The sequence below is a fragment of the Protopterus annectens genome, chromosome 11.part0 (assembly GCF_019279795.1).
Source record: "Protopterus annectens isolate FY-2018-M chromosome 11.part0, PAN1.0, whole genome shotgun sequence".
Classification (NCBI taxonomy): Eukaryota; Metazoa; Chordata; order Ceratodontiformes; family Protopteridae; genus Protopterus; species Protopterus annectens.
In genome coordinates, this window is record NC_056745.1 from 443,149,782 (window position 1) to 443,169,260 (window position 19,479).

Here is a 19,479-nt window from a genome sequence, read left to right on the forward strand (position 1 = left end):
CTGCAAAAAGGTAGGACTGTGTCCCCCCTTCGACCTTACTTGTTCATATACCACATCACTGTGGTATCGTTTGTGAAAACATTGAGGTGCCCTGGAAAAAAAGGGAACGAAAAGTTTGAAGAGCTAACCGGAGAGCTCTTATCTCCTTGATGTGATTTGACCTGTGATGACGAGGCTAGCGACAGTGGACCTTGAAGGAACAGAAGAAAGCTCCCCACACTATCTGAGGCATCTAAAAAGAGTTCCTGAGATGGGACTGGAGATTGGAAAGGAAGCCCTGGGTTGAGAGAAAGCTGATGAATCTACCACTGAAGTTTGAGTCTGAGACGTTGAAAGAAGGGAACTAGGAAAACCAGTGACTGACTGTGTTGAAGACACACTGACTTGAGGAACCACTGTAATTTTCTCATATGAAGGCTGGCTAGAGGCAGCATAGGAATGATCCTAGAATCATGAGAAAATCCCTGGCTGTGACTGACGCCAGAGGAAGAAGAGACTGAAAAAAGACAGAGAGAGAGCCTTGAAAAAAGACAGTTAAAGACAGAGAGAGAGCCTTGGGTGTAGACAGGGATGCCAGCATGGGAATGGTCTGGAACCTGCAACTGAGAAAAACGATCCTGAGAAGGAACCAGGACTGATTTCTGAAAATGTATGGTAAACCCCACATTTTGTAACAGACAAAAAGTAAACTGGAGGTGCTGAAGCAGAACTTCAGGGGATGAAACCTGAATGAGCAGGTTGTCTAGATAAGGAAAGAGCTGAACCCCTCTCATCCTGCAAAAGACAATGCCAAGAGTGAGGCATTAGAGAGGCCAAAGGGCAAAGAAGAAAACTGAAAATGCAAGAAAGAAACAGTGAAAAGTAAAAACTTCCTGAAATAAGGATGAATGGGGATGTGTAAGTAGGCATCGTTGAGGTACAGAGATGCCAAGAAGGCCTGGGGAAGAAGAACAGGAAACAGGGTTTGAATGTACAGCATCCAAAAGGAAGGAGCCTTTAGAAAGGTATTGAGCTGGGGAAGATCCAGAATGGGTCGCCAAATGCTTTCCTTCCTGGGAACCTGGAAAACCTTGGAATAAAATCTTTTCCCTTCCTGGGTAGGGGGCACAACTCAAATGGTGGCCTGAGCCAGAAGGGTCTGAAGCAATTCTGGAAAGAAATAAAGCTGTTCCTGAGGAGGTTGACAGATGCCCAGGAAGGGACTTCCACACAGTGAAATATCCCTGGTGGATGATGAACAAAACCCAAGAATCTTGAGTGACTCTTAAGCAAGTGGGAATGGACAGGGAAAGATGAAGGGATAAAGGAATTGGCTCTAATGAAAGGGGAAACAATCAATCACACAGAACCTGACTTTGTCTTGAAAAGGAGGCTTCTGAGATGTAGATCAGAGTAGGGTTGTCTGGGGGTACATGCCTAGAGCCCTTTTTACCCTTGGGTGGAGGGTGGGACTGTCTGCAAACAAAGGCAGAGTTGGATGGATAATTTCTATGAAATTTAGTGAGAGGAGAAACAAAAATATGTTTCAATTCCTGCAAGGCCTTGTCTTTATCCTGGAGGGACCTAAAAAGCTCAGCAGCAGAGAAAAAAAGATTCTTATTATCAATAGGGAAATGCAACAATTTAGCTTAAATGTAATCAGATAAAGGCTGAAGATGAAGCAAAGAGTATTACCTCAAAACAGAACCAAATGTCAGCCCTAGAAGAAGCATCATCTGCATCATAGCTACACTTAATAGTGACAAGCCATTTGAGAGGAAGAACCCAATAAGGAAAGGCCAGAGACCTTCCCTTCTGAATCAGGAAGGTCAACAATTGCCTGAGAAGCTTGACCAAGAAGGGCTAAAACATACCTGGCCATACGAGTCTGGTAATTAATAGCACTAAAACCCAGGGTGGCAGCAGTACAGACCTTTTTGCCTAGACGTTCCATGGCTCTACTATTTTTGTCTAAAGGAAGTAGTTTCGCACAGGGCAAACGTTTAGATGGTTTGTCAGAAAACAGAGACACTACAGAAGGATCAGCAGAAGAACATTTGTACAAAAATGCACAAACATCAGTCACCCTGTAAACTCTGTCAGTTTATTTGGGAGCTGCAGGCTGAGTATTACGGGCAATAGAGGCCACTGAAAAGGTGTCTAAGAGGGCAGCCAAGATTGGAGGAATGGCAGAGAGTTTGGGAGACTCCATTTGGAGAAGTTAATAATGCCTCTTTTTTATATCAGAAACCTGAGAACAGTCCCATTTGAAATATTCCATCATGTGGGAAATAGTGTCCTCAAAAGCGAGTTCCTCTAAGGGAAAATCAGTACTAATCGAATCCTCTTCCTCAGACCCATAACCCAAAGGAGAAGGTATCTGAAGTATATGCCAACAACTCCTTCCCAAAATTTAAATCCTCTTCAGAAGACTCCTGCTCTCTCGGCCTCTTAAGGGAAGTAGATGACTAGGGAGGAGCAGGAACAGCTACTCCAATCCCTGGGGTATTTTCAGGGCCATTTAGCCATTAAACAACATCTGAGTAAAATCCTGCCATTTACATTGGGGATCTTTAATGGCAAGGGAAATATGCTTTTTTTTCCCCTTCTTCTTTTGAGGGACATCGTCTTGAAAAACCCTAGGAGGTTCTTGCCAACATCCCATCAACATAGTAGGAATCTCCTCCTGAACAGGAATCTGCAGTATCCCCCCTCAGTCACTCATATATAATCAGCTGAGGTTCCCCCTCAACAGCTGGAGCAGATGTTTGCAAAGCCTGCGAATGTGAGAGAAATAGGATCCATGGTAGCCTCTGACAGGGTTGCAGCAAAGGCATCTGAAACAACTGGACGATCCTCTGGGCTTTCATCAACCTCAAGAGAGATCTTCGAGGTAGGTGGGAGAGCAGCCGAATCAAATCTGAGTATTTTTGGCCTTTTTCTTGGCAGGTGGCTGACCTCCAGGACAGGAAGACTCAACCATAGCACCTTGTGGCAACAATTTTAGACGTTGCTTCTCTAGGTAAATCGATAAGGAGGAGAGATGAGTACAAATGGTCTTGGGGGCAAACGCTTGGCAGACAAAACACTTTGTATGGTTGTGGGAGGCACCTAAACAGAAGAAACGCTGACTGTGATGATCTTTATGGGGAATCTGCCTTGCACACTGACACTTTCCTTTTCTGAATGACATGTAAACACACCAAAACAAAAATAGAAAAAGGTAAGAAGAAACCCCAAGGGGGAACTTATCTAAAACATTGCTCAATAACCAGCACAGAAGGAACCTTCAGGATCAAGGTTCAGTGATGGCATTCAGAATGGTGGCAAAGAAGTTCTGAGGTATGTATGTCCGTACAACACATTAATGCATTACGCCTTCCATGGGAAGCACAAGTGTTATGTACATCTATAAACTCCAAAAGCTTTGGTATACTGGCCAGACATTGGGCTATCCTTGGCAGGAGATCCCTTATCTAAAGAATAATGCAACAGTGATATGAAAGGACATCATAGAATATTTTGCTACTGCTTCTCACAAAGGAAGCCAGATACCACACCTCGGCATCCTTCTCAGACTAACAGTGGTACAGCTTCTGCTTTGACTTCAAGCTTAAACCTAGCCAACTGAAAACTTAGTTTAGAAACAGTTACAAAAAGATGATTCTCTATAGTCATAGTTTGGTGACTTTGGAAGCTGTGAGAAAGGACAGTTCCTTCAGAACTTGGAATGCCAGCAAAACCTGGAATGAAGCCAACAGTCAAGAGACTTGTACAAGTCTGTGAGGGTGTCCCTGCACAGATGAAGGTGACAGGGGGCTTGCTCTCTTCAAAACTTGTACACGGAGGTTCAATAAAAGTTGCTTTCAGCAGTTTTATTTTATGGCATTGTCACTTGCAGAAAATGTCTTCAACAAAAATCCATACAGGGGATCCTTTCACCCACAAACTGCATACCTTTCAAGGGAAAACAATTCCCTGTAAAGAAGGGAAACCTGACATGATACTCTTTCTGGCATACACTAAGCAAATGAAAAAACAAGATAATCTACTTTGAGACTCCACAGAAGCAAAATTAATCTGCCTTAGACAGACATCTGATTTCACTGGAATAGACAGACTGAAATTTGGATGCTTCCTGGTAATGTGTTATCCCTTAAAACAAGCTGCAAGGGAACAAAAAACGAGACATCTTCACTGCTCTGCTCCAAACAAGCAATATATCTCCTGCTGAAGTAAGGGTAGAAACAGTGTTGACAGCCCAAAATTGTTTTTTCATCTCCACAATGAAAGAATCCTTTGCAGGTGAGTTGACATTTTTGTGAGTAGAAGTATTTGTCCGTCATGCTATTCTGCAGCAGATGTGAGAAACTAACATATTCAGAAACAGTGTAAACAAATGTTTCAGAAGGAAAAGAAAACTCTACTTTCTAAATGGATACCATGGTACCTACAAGTCCCTGCCACTACGGTATACACAAAGAAGAAGAAAAGAAAACTTTGACACAAGTTAATGGCAGACAGAGGCTGTGGCAAGCAAAGGTTAACAATGAGACGAAGCCTGCATGAGTTCAGAATTTGGGACATACTGAAATATCAGCACTGCTGCTTATATGATATAGGTCAACACAAGTCAGTTGAGTAACAGTAATTTTTCAAGAACTAGAACCAGGTTTTTGAACACAATGTCTAACAGAAAGGCAACTGGGAAGAATCTGACATGATCCACTGTAGGGTACTCTAGAATAATTTCAACAAATTGAGGCCTTGTACAAAAAAAAATATTACTCCACAAGCCTGCAGAAGTGGGGGCCTCAAACTTTTAGGATGTTGTACGTTTACCTGGCGAGGCTTAGCCTCTAAAGATGCACATATTACATATTTAAAGCAATACACAAAAGGATGTTTGACCTTTGTAGTCAATGCTGCACAATTCAGGATGAATAAGCTTGACCAAACACAGCATACCAGTGATTGACTGACTCCATGTTCATGCGTTCAGTCCTTTTCCCTGTTAAATTTTAATTCCTAATGTTATGTAATAATTTTCAGCACTTCACTTGATATGACAACCGTGCTTTTTAATAAGCAATTACAATCATTATTTTATGCATGAACATGAAAATACCTTCTATGCAAGAGCCCCAAACTAACTCTTTATGAATAAATATAAAAAGAAGAATCTGAACTTCAGAATGTTTGTAAAGAATACTACAAATTCAACATTTTTTTTTACTTCACACTGACAGAGAAAATGTATCATAATGCCATAGGAAAGGTCCGTGTGTCAATCTAGTACAATGAAAGTGTATATAATTGCAAGTATGCTACAAATGGATAGATTCAAAAAGTGTGCACTGCAAGATGTCACTATACTTGAGCTACTAACCTGGTAGGGTTTCAAGTACTTTACAATCAAATGCAAACAGCAGACGTCTGGATGTGGAATCTAATCTGACAACTACAGTCAGTGTGGCTGAAACAAATGATTTTATGTGATTACATACACAGCAAGACACACGGTGGTGGTGCTGCGGTATCATTGTCACCTCACAGTAAGACGTTGTCCTGTTCGATTCTCAGCTAGAGTGTCTTCTGTGTGGAGACATGCGTGAATGGGCATACCTTCGTTGAAGGTTGTGCATCAGGGCCGGCAACTCGGCACGTAAAAATCTACTGCCAATCATTAGCTGACCGGAGTTCCGCTGTGGCGACCCCTAACCGGGAAAAGCCGAAAGACACAACAACATACAATGAAAACAAATCACAATCTTACAATCATATTCATATGTGCTGTTCAGCAGAATGCATTTACTACCATCATCTACCATTACAAATGGATATTTAATAAGAAAAGAAGACAGAATTTTGGTAAACAATAATATACTTTGATACATAAGGCACATCAAATGATATACTACAGGAAATCACTCCACTCTTACAAGCTGAACCTTTTTTTTGCTTCTCCTTAGTACACAATAAGCAAATGAATTTAGAAAAAAAATATCACAATTAACAATAAAGACATGGTAGCAGACACTGCAATCTTCCACAAAACGGACATAAAAATGCCTTACCATCTTCAAGAACAAGAGCATCCGAAAGAGAACTGTCTTCACTGGCAATATTACTTTCTGAGGGATAAAGCAAAGGACTCATATTAGCTCCATAATGGAATATGACTTTTATAATCTGTGAAGTATTTTAAAACACCTATGTATAGACATAAGCAACAACATTTTTTTAAGTCTGAAGAAAAATTATAATAAAGAAACATTATCTCCATCTCCACTTTAGCCCCCGGACTACCGGACTACTTTTCTCTTCAGTACACTCAACTTCCTCATTTTTTTATTGATACCCCACCCCTTCTCTGCTTCTCTTCCACCATCTGAATGCCTTCCTTTTATGTCTGAGTACTACTTTGACCTCCTCTGCTCAGCCACTTTGGTTTCATGAGCATTACATTTTTTGGGCAACTTGCCTATCAGAAATGTTTATGAATCTTAACCACAGGCTGTTTGCTCTCTCCACGTATGCTCACTTTCTTAGTTCCTTCAGAACCTTCACTCCCATATGTTTGGGATCTACATTTCACTGTTGTTTGTCTCTCAGGTCTCAAATGCTCTGCATATAGTGAACCACAATGCAGGCAGTGGAGATCTTTTCTCTATACCGCAAACTTCACCCAACCCAGGAAGGACTATATCATACTAGACTGCCGTTTTGTTTGGTGCCTTCTTGTACTAACTGAACAAATTCTTCCTGACCCACAGTCCCCATCAACTCCAATTTATTTCCTAGTCTAGATGAAAGAACTGATCATTCAGCAGCTAGGAGACTCAAATTTCCCAATTACCACCATCCTTTTCCCCTTCTTAGCTCCTGAACCTGCCCACCACAACATTGCCATCCATCACTGATGTGTCTGATAGGCAGCAGATTGAGTTCAGCTACCAGTTTTCTTCATGCTGTGCCTAAAGTAGGACTGCCAATATGCAAACTTATTTTTAACAGTCTTCTCCTCCTGCCCTGATTCCCTCTTCTTCCCTTACATATCAGGCTATCCCGTTTATCATAAAGCTAGCCCCACTTTCCCCTTCCTGTCACTTCTAGGGATACAGCAATCTGAACCACCATAACAAAGTTGCTCTTTCCTGTTCTCTATCTTTCTTTGATGTGGTGGACAATGGTCACCCTGTCAGATTCCAGAATGGTCTGCATCATCTTCCATACCTTTTTTTTTTTTTTTTTTTTTTTTTTAACTTTTCTCTCCTAGTCTTCTTTCATGTCTTTCAAAGTATCCTTCCTACTCAAGTTTCATTTTTCATTCCTCTGTATTCTGCCCTATCTGCCTACTTGCTTTCCTTCTGACCTTTCCTTGTTTCTCATCTTCCCCCTCCACCTCCCGTTAAAGGTAAGATGTAGTCAAATAAGCACAGAAGATACTGAACCTCTCCATTAGCAGTATTGTCAGTAACATACTGAAGTGGAACATATCTTCAGCACAGAGATCCTCCCTAACCATGCCTATCCTCCAAGATGCCTGTGTGTCCAGGTTCACTTTGGAATGCTGCAACCATGTGCATCTTCTTCCCCGATTTTTAGCTTCCTTTAAGAAAACTGCCATATACCCTAAGCTCTTGGCATCTATGGATCTCGTCACTCTCTTGGTTTCCTCCCTCACTGTCCACGCCTCTAATTCTTTGGCCCAAACTTAACCACAATGAGTCTGTTTCTATTCCCCTCCCCCCACATATTGCAAGATTAGTACTGGCAGTTCTTTTACTGTGGACAGACCCACCCTATTCCCCACTCCCATGGTTGCTATCACTCGGATAAAAGAATCACATTAGCCTTACCTGGCCTACAACACCAATGCTACATCTCATCACCTGACCCAACTCTGTAATGCTAGACTGCCTACCCTGATCCTTTTTTTCAACCCTTCTTACTACTTCTAGTCTAGTTATTTATATCCATCCTGTTCCTCTCCTCTCATCCAAATCTCTCTTCTCATTCACCACCACTCAATCAGACTTTGTCTCGTCTCCTGTGTGTTAACCTCTTCTTCCCCTTACATACAGCAACACCTCCTACCTCACTCATTCCCTGTCTGTGTCTTTCCCCAATTGAATTTCACTTCTTAGCAAATCCATTTTCTCCCTCAGGTCTTTTTCTGTCACATCCTTAATTAACACTTCTACTGTTTTCCCATTCCCTCTTATTCTCACTCCTCCTCCACAACACACAGACCTGGTTTGTGCAAGTTCTGGTTTGGAGTCCATTAAGCCCAGACCACCTCCACCTGTGCATCAAGCCTGCCTGACCCTGCCAGCTTACTGTCCATGGTTTCCCTACTCCCTAATTCCCTTACTGTCTACTATCTCCCACACCAGCCTCCCAATTTACTCTACCGACTATTTAAATCTGATTATCCTGTTGCATGCCACACATCCTGGCCCTCCTCACAAGTGCCTGAACCACACTACTAGTCCATACCTAGAAAACCTTACCCACCAGATGCCTACACCGCTTATCCAAACTCTCACTAAAATTTAACCTGTGTCATCTCAAGAATTAACATCAAAGCTAATAATGAGAAACAAAGGTCCTAAATCAAGAATTCTTTAGAATCGTTCAATTAGAAAGATAAAAGAATAACTCAATTTGCAATAACCTGCACTTTTGGAAGAATGATTAGTGTTTGATTCTACTGTCTGACACACTGCTTACTACAACTGTCAATGTTCTGCGACAAAAATCAAACATTTTTGGAGGGATGCAGCCAAAGTCTGAGCCACAATTAGGGATGCCACTCAAAATGAGAGACTTCTGAGGGGTATATGCTTGCTAACCGCATTATGTGGAACTGTCTCACTGCTAAAGAAAAGTTTTGGTGAAAACAGACCTTGTACCACTTTGGATAGGAAGTCTGGGTTCCCAATCTATCATGTCTCTCTCGCTCTGTCTGTTCTGATGTCTAGTTAAATACCCCACTGGCAATTCCCTCTCCAACTGGCATTAGAAAAAAAAGAGTCTGTTTTACTTAGTTACTACCAGCCTGTGATATCACTAGCTTCTGGAGTACTTGAATGGCTAGAAAGGCTGCTGCTGACACACAGTTTTCCCCTACAGGGAGCTCCCTACCCATTACTGCTTTGTCTAGAACTGCATGTAACTTCAGCAGCTCTGCTCCCATGCACTCAGTAAATGAAGATCCCAGATTGATCTTATTCCACCCTCTTGGGGATCTGACCTCATGCACTTGGTAGTAGTAGTATCTTGGAATTAACTTGCACTCTACAATGGCCTCTGTTCTCTGGATAGTTCACACACACACACACACACACACACACACACACACACACACACACACACACACACACACACAGCACATCTACAGCTCTGAAAATAGCCTTCTGTAACTATGTCTTGCTGGCCTCATCTTGTAAACATGCCGAACTGATTAATAATAAAATCAGAAGAAACCAACAGCCTTTACATTTCCAAAATAAATAATATAACAAGAACATTTTTGCTATTCATGTGATGTCCACAAGACCACTTGCAGATACATTTCACACAGGATGCCATTTGCAGCAACTGCACTCACAAATTAAGTTTTGATACATCTAAGTATTTAGAAAAAAAAATTCAGACAAAATCCAGTATGTCACACATTTTGCTAATGGAAAAGGTACAATGACCAATAAACTGAAAAGGTAGATGCAGCAACCAAACTTTGGGTGACAAAAAAGAAGTAAGGGATGTGGAGCAGTTTCTTTTAAAACTAGACTGTTCTACAGACCACATCTTAAAAACTGCACTCTCATGCCACAAGGATATTCCACTGGGAAAAAATCAAGACAGAAGGACTGAAATCTACACAGTGGTCACATTTCAGGTATTGAATTCCTATAACAATCTTTGTGATAAAGATCTGATTTTAAGCTCCAACAAATTCTGACGTTACTGTAATCTCATACATCCATTTACATGAGTTCCACAACCGCAGCAATGATGCATGAAATAATCCACAGCCTAAAGGAGGAGGACAGTTACCCTCTACCTTCCAAATTCCTTTTCTATCACAGATTTTCCACACTTATACAATGCAATGCATCCCATGCCCATTTAAAGCTGCCCACTACACTCACTTCCACAGCATCTTCAGAATACTATTCCATTCCAGAAATATCCTTGCATTCTTTCTGAAATAGTTCCCGACCAAGTGACACTGATAACATCTCCCTTTCCAAATCTTACTCATAAAATCATGTCCTCCCACCCTACTACTGCATATTTTTATTTATTTATTCTGCCTGTCTTCTGGGAAATACGAAATGGTGACACAATTAGCACTGCTGTCTCAAATTGCTTGGTTCTTCAGTACAGCTCCAGGCTAGAGTGTTTTCTCTGCATATTTTGTACGTCCATACATGTTTTGCCAAGGTCTGTAGTTTCCTTTACATTGCAAACACATTCTGATGGCAATCCTGAACTGCCAAGTAGCTGTGAGTGCTTCTTTCCACTGATGGTCTGCATTCCTTCCAGGACTTCTCTGCCTTATGCCTGTTGATTGCTAGGATTGGCTCCATCCCCACCATAAAGCTGAAGAGGGCAAAGTGGGGACTGGAGAATGAGGAAGTATCTCATCTGTTACTGCGGTGGTGGTGCTGTGGTAGTGTTGTCGCCTCACAGTAAGACGTTGTCCTGTTCGATTCTCAGCTAAAGCGTCTTCTGTGTTGAGACATGCATGAATGGGCGTACCTTCGTTGAAGGTTGTGCGTCAGGGCTGGCAACTCGGTACGTAAAAATCTACTGCCAATCATTAGCAGACCAGAGTTCCGCTATGGCGACCCCTAACCTGGAAAAGCCGAAAGATACAACAATATCATCTATTAAAAAAGTCGCATACAGCACTTTTTTATTTTTTGCAGCCAATAAACAGCACCATAGCTACATACAGCTCTCTCAAAAAATTTTAACATAGGTCTCTGTACTGAAAATAAAACAAAATTATAAAACTTTGTAATTTCAACAATTTTTGTGTGTGATGCTGTGCTCCTGTAAACTCTGAATAACACTGACATTTACTTTGGTTATTTCTGTTTAATTTCTTATGCCTGTAACCACTGATAATGACTTACTTAGGGACCTTTCTTTCAAAAGTTCTGCTGTAGTCACCCCACATTTAACAGCCCTGCTAGGAGTTTCCTGAAATGTTAAAATATCTAAAGCTCAAAAACAAAATATAAATGAGGTGCAATCATGATTCAGTCACTGGAAGTAATTTCAGATAGTCGCAAATACAATTCTGTGTTGGTGTGTGGAAAATCTAGGGTTAAGAAGTTTTGGTGACTGCAATCACAAAGATGTGTAAACATCTCTTTTTTTCCAAGACAACACTGGAAATGTGCAAATACAAATTTCTGCTGGAAAAAATGTTTCAGCACAGTGGTTCAGGAATGTAAAACAACAATGTGTTATCTCACAGATCTTAAATGCAGAACTAATAGCACCTAGGAATCCAGATTTTAATATAATCTGAAGTGTAGAAGTAGCCAAATATTCAAAAAATTTGACTGTAAGCATACTCTGGACTAATATGATGTCAGACAGGGTGACATGTTTTCAGGCTGAAAGTCACTGATGAAGGTGCCTTTGAGAAACCCTTTCAATAGAATAAGATGGTCTAGAAATACTCTATATCAAAGTAAAATGTTGAAGCACAACTATATTTCGACTGAGAACTACTGAGAAACTTAGACATAATTTAGCACCTTATCTGCTGGATATATAAATGATCTTCCAACAGAAGTAAACAACAAAAAGTGGTAAAACGGTACTGAAAAAATAAAACCTGTATGCTAGAAATAAAACCTCTGTGCTAGGGGCAAAAGAATGATGTTCAACAAGAGTTTTCATCCACAGTAATAACAGACTTACTCATATAAATGGTCTGACAGAACACTGGAACAACGTTCTGCAGATCTCTTCTACACTGATCTCGATGAAGAACTCCATAGACCTTAAAGCTAGCAATCCTATGGACTGTAACTGCAGCCATCTTGGTGGATTTGAGTGTCCTGAGACAATGTCGCAATTGTTTCACGTATACTAACAACCCCCTAATTCTAAACTGATATGGTATTTGAAGAATCCAGCTACGCAATGTCTCTGGAACAAGGGTTTCACTAACACTAAGGTTATCAGTAACACAAAGACTACACCCACCACAGACAGTACAGATAAGAGACATACAGTGGATATAAAAAGTGTACATACCCCTGTTAAAATGCCAGGTTTTTGTGGTATAAAAAATTGAGACCACAATAAATAATTTCAAAATTTTTTCCACCTTTAATGTGACCTATAACCTGTACAATTCAATTGAAAAACAAACAAATCTGTTAGGAGAAAAATATAAAAAATAAAAAACGTACAATAAGCTGGTTGCATAAGTGTGTACACCCTTAAACTAATACTTTGTTGAAGCACCTTTTGATTTAATCACAACATTCAGTCTTCTTGGGTAGGAGTCTGTCAGCATGGCACATCTTGACTTGGCAATATTTGCCTGCTCTTCCTTGCAAAAGTGCTAGAAATCTGTCAGACTGCGAGGGCATCTCTTGTGCACAGTCCTCTTCAGGTCACCCCACAAATTTTCTATTGGATTTAGGTCTGGGCTCTGGCTGGGCCATTCCAAAACTTTAATTTTCTTCTGGTAAAGCCATTCTTTTGTTGATTTGGATGTATGCTTGGGGTCATTGTGTTGAAAGGTGAAATTCCTCTATCTTTAGCTTTCTAGCAGATGCTTGAATGTTTTGGGCAAAAAGTGACTGGTATTTGGAACTGTTCATAATTCCCTCCACCTTGCCTAAAGCCCCAGTTCCAGCTAAAGAAAAGCAACCCCAAAGCATGATACTGCCACCACCATGCTTCACCATGGGGATGGTGTTCTTTTGGTGATGCGAAGTGTTGTTTTTTGCGCCAAACGTACCTTTTGGAATTGTGGCCAAAAAGTTCAACATTGGTCTCATCAGACCATAACACATTTTCCCACATGCTTTTGGGAGACGATGTATTGCTTTGCCAATTTTAGCTGGGCCTGGATGTTTTTCTGTGTAAGAAAAGGCTTCCATCTTACAACCCTACCCCATAGTCCGGACATATAGAGAATATAGGAGATTGTTGTCACATGCAGTACAAAAGCAGTACTTGCCAGAAATTCCTGCAGCTCCTTCAGTGTTGCTGTAGGTCTCTTGGCAGCCTCCCTGACCAGTTTTAGTCTTGTCTTTTCATTAATTTTGGAGGGACATCCAGTTCTTTGCAATGTCACTGTTGTCCCACATTTTCTGCACTTTTTGATGACTGTCTTCACTGTGTTCCATGGTATATCCAGTGCTGTGGAAATGGTTTTGTAACCTTCTCCTGACTGATACCGTTCAACAATGAGATCCCTTTGATGCTTTGTAAGCTTTCTGCGAACCATGGCTTTTGCTGTAACAGGCAACTGATTAAATGTCAGGAAAATCCTACTAGGACAGCTGAACTTTATTTGAGGTTAATCAATCAGAGTCTCTTTAATTGATGGCAGGTGTGTACCCAAGAACACGGAATGATGTAATTAAATCAAAAGGTGCTTCAACAAAGCATTAGTTTAAGGTTGTACACACTTATGCAACCAGCTTATTGTACGTTTTTTTATTTTTTTATATTATTCCCCTAACAGATTTGTTTGTTTTTCAACTGAATTGTACGGTCACATTAAAGGTGGGAAAAGTTTTGAAATTATTTATTGTGGTCTAATTTTTTTTAAATAACAAAAAACTGGCATTTTAACAGGTGTGTGTACACTTTCTATATCCACTGTAGACCCACATAAGCTGAGGCTCTTAAATGCAACCTTCCCAAATCTCAATGGCCTCCCAGACACGGAAACAACATTCTACAGAATTCCAGACAGGCTTCATGCTAAGTGAATGCAGAAAGTACAGTTTTGTACCTACCATAAATGTAGATGTTCGAGTGTTCACCCTGCTGCAATCATCACACTTGGGTTATCCTGCCGTCAGCGGTCCATAGTCGGCCTGAGTTCCAAAGTCTTGGTCTGGCGTCAGTTGCTGTCGCTTCTTCCCTGACGTCAGTGCGCCAGGGGTATATAAGAGGCATCCGATGCCATTTTCTTCAGTTTTTCTTGCCCCAGATGTCAGGTGCTCCCAATAGGTAGGCAATATATATATATATATATATATATATATATATATATATATATATATATATATATATATAGCTATATAAAAGAGTACATATAAAAATGAAACAATACCTTCAGGCACAAGCAAATACACCACAGAGGTTGCATAGGATAGAGTGGTATAGATAAGTCCAGCTAGTTCAGAGGGGATGGAGGGAGGGTAACCTGGACTGCAGCAGGGTGAAAGTACAGTTTTGTACCTACCATAAATGTAGATGTTCGAGTGCTAATACAGCTGCAGTAATCACAGATGGGTTTTCTGCCGTCAGGCGGTCCCTCGGTCGGCCGAATTCCAAAGTCCTGGTCTGGCGTCAGTTGTCGTCGCTTTCTCTTCTGACGTCAGTGAGGCCAGAGTATATAAGACACAGCCGACGCCATGTTCTTCAGTCTTTCTTGCTCCAGATGTCAGGTGCCCCCAGAAGGAAGGCAATACATAAATTATGCTTATATGTGCATACATGCAATGCAATATAATCCAAAAACAGTGGTTGCAAGCAAATAAACCATAGAAGGATAACCCAGTCAGGTTGTATGAAGAGGTTGTTAGGCCCCATGCCTTTACCAAGTGGGGAAGGAGGGAGGGAAACCTATACTGCAGCTGTATTTGCACTCGAACATCTACATTTATGTGCACATAGGGTAATAAATTTCAATTTAAAATTTGCCTCGCCCAAAAAACCCCTTCCCCCCCCCCAAAAAAAAAATCATGCAAAAAATGGAAAAAAGGGGGGTTTTCTAACATAAGGGAAAAAGTGGGGGAAAAGGGTTCCACACACACTTGACCCACTCCAAGTCCAAACCCAATCTCCCATCCCCCGGCTTGATAAAAATCCCCAAAAACCGGGGCCCAAAAAGCAGCCCCAAAAAACCCCCTAAAAAAATAAAATAATAATAATTAAAATAACCCCTTAAAGGGCCAAAAAATGAACAATACTTGGGGACCCAATAAACACAGAGGCCCCCCAAAGGAAAGGGAAAGGGCACAGTAAGTGGGGGGCCAAAACCCAAAAAAAATCGGGTTAACACATAAAATAGATTCATTGCCACCTGGGTAACCTGGCGCACTCCCTGGACAATAAAAAGCTTGGGGGCCCTTTTGACCCCAGGCAGGTAGACCCGACCGGGCTACCCTCCTTCCCAAAAATGTAAAATCAGAGAAAGGGAATACAAAAATTTGGCTTAAATTGGGTGCATTCAAAATCCAACTGTTCCCGGGATACATGGGAAACCAGCGTTAAGGGGGTTGCCCTGTCCCTATTGGAAGGAAAGGTTTCCCCCTTTGTTTTTCAACAAAAATTTAAATCCCACCCTAGAAAAAAAAAAAAGGGAAAAACGGGGTAATCCCAATGAAAAGTCAAACTAAAAATGAACTGAGGTTTCAGTTGGAAACATATGTTGTCATGAAAAAAACCTGGTTCAAGGTCCGGGAAGCACCCCGCATTCGGTTTTCCCATCGGCCCCCCCAAAACTAAAAAACCAAAAAGGGGGGGGAAACATAAAAGACCCCCCCTAAAGTTGGGGGCCCGGATGCAGGAGCCTCCAGGTAATTAAATAAGGTTTTAATGTTAAGGACCCCAAAAATGGGAATAAGGGCCTTTAAAACATAAATAAAGATCCCAAAACACCACTATAGGGTTAAACCCTAAATAACGGGAAAAAAGAAACACCCCCCCAAAATTTCCCGGAAATTTCTAAAAAAATGAGGAAAACTGTACCCCCCCCCAAAAGAGGAGAAAACATTTGATTACATACAACAGGGAGAAATTTTAAAGGAAGCCCTCAGGGAGCAGTCCAAACTTCTCGGGAGGTTCCCCCCCCCCCCCAAAATAAAGAAAAACCCGCCATACCTTTCAAAATTTGGTGGCCTTTTTTAAGGGGGGGAAAAACGTCCGGGAAATCACTTAAAATGTTTCCAGAGGGGACGATGGAAAAGGCAATCCCAACAAAAAAGATTTTGTAAAAAAGGTTCTTCCCCCCTCAAACCTACAAAAAAGGGGAAGCTCAAAAAAATGGTCCAAAAGGGAAAGCCCCCCTTGTCATTAATAAAAAAAAGAGTTCTTCTGTTTTGAAAAAAAAATAGTAAAGCTAAAAGAAAATCTGGCCCCTTTTTTGCTATTTAGAAACCTGGAAAACCCCTTCAAAACTGTTAAAATAGGAAGTTACTGCCTAAGCTTCCCAACTCTGGCTAAAGGGTTCAGTGAAATTTTCCCCCAAAAGGGGTTTTCCGCGTTGCCCCCCTTCCCCAAGAAGGGGAAACTTCTCCCAAAAAAAAGGGGTGGGGTTTCCCCCGGGTTTCCCCCGAGGAATTCCCAAGTGGAATTTTTTTAATCAAGCTTACCTCGGGATATAGGAGTCGAAGTGGCCCCTTAAAAGGGGTGCCCCCCCGGAAATTGCCCATTTTAAACCTTTCTCCCATAAAGGACAAATCCTTAAAAAAAACTAAATTTGCGTTTTGGATATCCCTTTTTTGAAAGGGCGATACCCTTCTTTTGGGTTGATTTTTAAAACAGTCAAAACCCTTTAGGGGAGTATAACCCTATGTCTGGTTTTAAAAATAATGGGTATTTGAAAACTCTCAGAAAATTTTAACCCATCTCCAAGGGGGGGAAAAACGGTATGGAACCCCTGATTTGGCCCTGTGATCAAAGGAAAGTGGGACCAAGGGTAGCCTCCCATTTGGGATCATTTTTCCAAGCAAGGGAGGGTTTGGTGAAAATTTGCGTGATAAAAATTAAAAAAACCATCTGCACTTTCCCTTAAAAGGGTCTAAAAAAGGATCGGTCCCGGGCCATGGCCTGTTTCCCAAAAATGCAAATCCTTCAAAAAAATTCCCCCTGTACCAAATGGTGGCAATCCAGGAAAGAAGATTTGGGGATGGGGAAGGTTTTGTTGTTTTGAACCCATGACTGTGTTGGGCCTTTACTTTGCCCCCTTTAGAAGGGTTTCCTTGATGGGGGGTTATTCCCTTCTTATATCAGAAAGTTGATCCCCCCCACAATTTTGCCCGCATTGCAGCAGGGGGGGCCAAAAAAAAATTTTCCCCCAAAAAGGGTCCCCCCTGGAAAAAGCTGTTATTCAGGGGGCCCCCCAAAGGGGGCCTTTTTAAATAAAGGATTAAAACCCATTTTTGTGTTGTTACCAAAAATTAGTCCAGAGCCCAAGGGGAATTAAACCAAGGTTTTTGGGGGGGGGTAGATTTCCCCAAAACTTCTTTTAAAAAAAATCCCGGGTAGGAGGATCTTTTTCAAAAAAAAATTTTGCCAAATGGTGGGGTCCCCCGGGGGATTCCTTGATGTAAACGGGCCGAAAAGGGGGGGCCCCCTAAAAAGGGGCAAAAAGGGCTTTTTTTTCCCCAGATAGCCTAGTATGAACCTATGAACCTATGAACCTATGTAGTCTGCAATGGGCGATTACTGATGCCAGGCATTTTGTGAATACTCTGGGCGCAGTAGATAAGCCAAAGGGCAATGCTGAGAATTGATAGTGCTCTGATCCTGCAAGAAATCTGAGGTATCTTCTGCAGATTGGTCGAATGGGGACGTGCAGGTATGCCTCCTTGAGATCTAGAGTTACCAGCCAAGACTCCTTGCCCAGCATGGGAAGAAGTTGCTGTAGGGTCAGCATTTTGAATTTTGGGACAATGATGTATGTATTTAAGGTGGACAGGTCGAGAATTGGTCTCCAACTTTTTTCCTTTCTTGGAACTAGGAATAGTCTGGAGTAGAACCCCTTTCCTTGTTCTGCTGTTGGCACTCTTTCCACAGCTCTCATGTTTGCTAACTCCATTATCTGGCATAGAGCCTCTGTTTTTTGATTTGGAGGTAGATTTGGCATTCTTCTTTGACTGGTAAAGTGTGGAAGTGAAACCGTAACCTTGATCTATGGTTTGTAAAATCCACTTGTCTTTTGTTATGTAGTGCCAGTTCTTTGAAAATAAGGTTAACTTTCCGCCTAGAGGAGCTGCTATTTGTTCCCTGGTAGGCGGATTTAGGATTAAGTCACTGTGGTTGTGCTGATGTAGTGGCAGTGGCTGTGTCTGTGCCTCTGTTGTTACCTTGCCACTGTCGCCTCTGTAGGCACCTCCTCTGGATTGGTTTCTGCCTCTGGAACGTCTATTCCTGCCCCTTTGAAATTTTGTGGAGTCAGGAAAGGACCAATTTTTGGCAGGCCAGTTCCTGCTAAACCTTGGGGTTGAACCTGCAAGAAATCTTTAACAGTTTGAACAGATTTTGCCTTTTCTTCCATTTTCTTCATAACCTGCTGGGCAGGTGTACCAAACAAACTTGTCTTGTCCATAGGAGCATCTAGCAACTTAGCTTTAACATGATCCGTAAAGCTTGTTCCTTTAGCCATGCATGCCTTCTTATCACTGTGCCTGTCATGGCTGATCTAAATGAAGCCTCCAGTGCATCATAGCCACATTTTAAGGAATGGTTGCTAACCTGTTGTATGTTATTTACCATCTCTAATACATATTTCTTATCAAGAGATTCATCAGTGGTTAGTTTTTAGTTAACTGATCAAGCATAAACTCTTGGTATTGTATCATGTGAAACTGACAGTTTAAAGCTCTAGCTGAGAGAGTAGCTGAAGTGTAGACCTTTTACCCCATCTGTCTAGTGACCTTGCTTCCCTTTCAGAAGGAATAGGGTTTTAGCTGTGGTCGCGGCTACTGCCTTGGGACCCTGGGATATAGTTTCTGGGTCTGCAAGTGGGGCCTTGTAAAGGTGGTGATGAGTATCTGGCACCCTGTAAAATCTGTCTGGTTTGGCAGGGGCTGGGGTAAAGAATCTGGCGGAGCAAACATCATTGAAAGCATCATCCACCACAGAGAGAACAGGAGGTATAGCTAAGGGCCTGTGCTGTGGGAGGTGCAGAAAGGTCCTAAGTCTTTTTCTGGAGTCTGAAAAATCCTGTTGCTGCCATTGGAACTGTTCTCGCATGGCATGCAAGGTTTCCCAAAGGAGAATTCTTCTGGTGGGAAGCAGCTGAATGGATTCTTCAGCATCAGAATCTTCAAAATTGGAGAAGGGAGCCTCAGGCTGGTCAGTTATGTCTGATTCATCAGCAGAATCATCAGAAGACACTGGCTCAGGGCTCTGCCCTAGGTCTCTTCTCTGGGGGCTGAGAGGCCCTGTCTGGGTGAGATTGAGATCCTCTAATTAAAGAAATTAAATCTTCTGCCAAAGAAAGCATTTGAGAACCAGAAGCGGGCCTGGATGTGCGGGGTTTAACAG

The 19,479-nt window shown here is 41.7% G+C and overlaps 1 protein-coding gene across 4 annotated transcripts in view; it reads right to left on the bottom strand.

Annotated features, from left to right (window-relative positions):
• FRMD4A (FERM domain containing 4A) overlaps positions 1-19,479 on the bottom strand; it is a 1,911,200-nt gene that overhangs the window by 121,805 nt on the left and 1,769,916 nt on the right. For all 4 annotated transcript variants that reach the window (XM_044087941.1, XM_044087942.1, XM_044087944.1 and 1 more), the window contains exon 18: positions 6,057-6,113. In XM_044087941.1, coding sequence (XP_043943876.1) covers positions 6,057-6,113 — 57 coding nt within the window. The remainder of the gene's footprint in view (positions 1-6,056; positions 6,114-19,479) is intronic.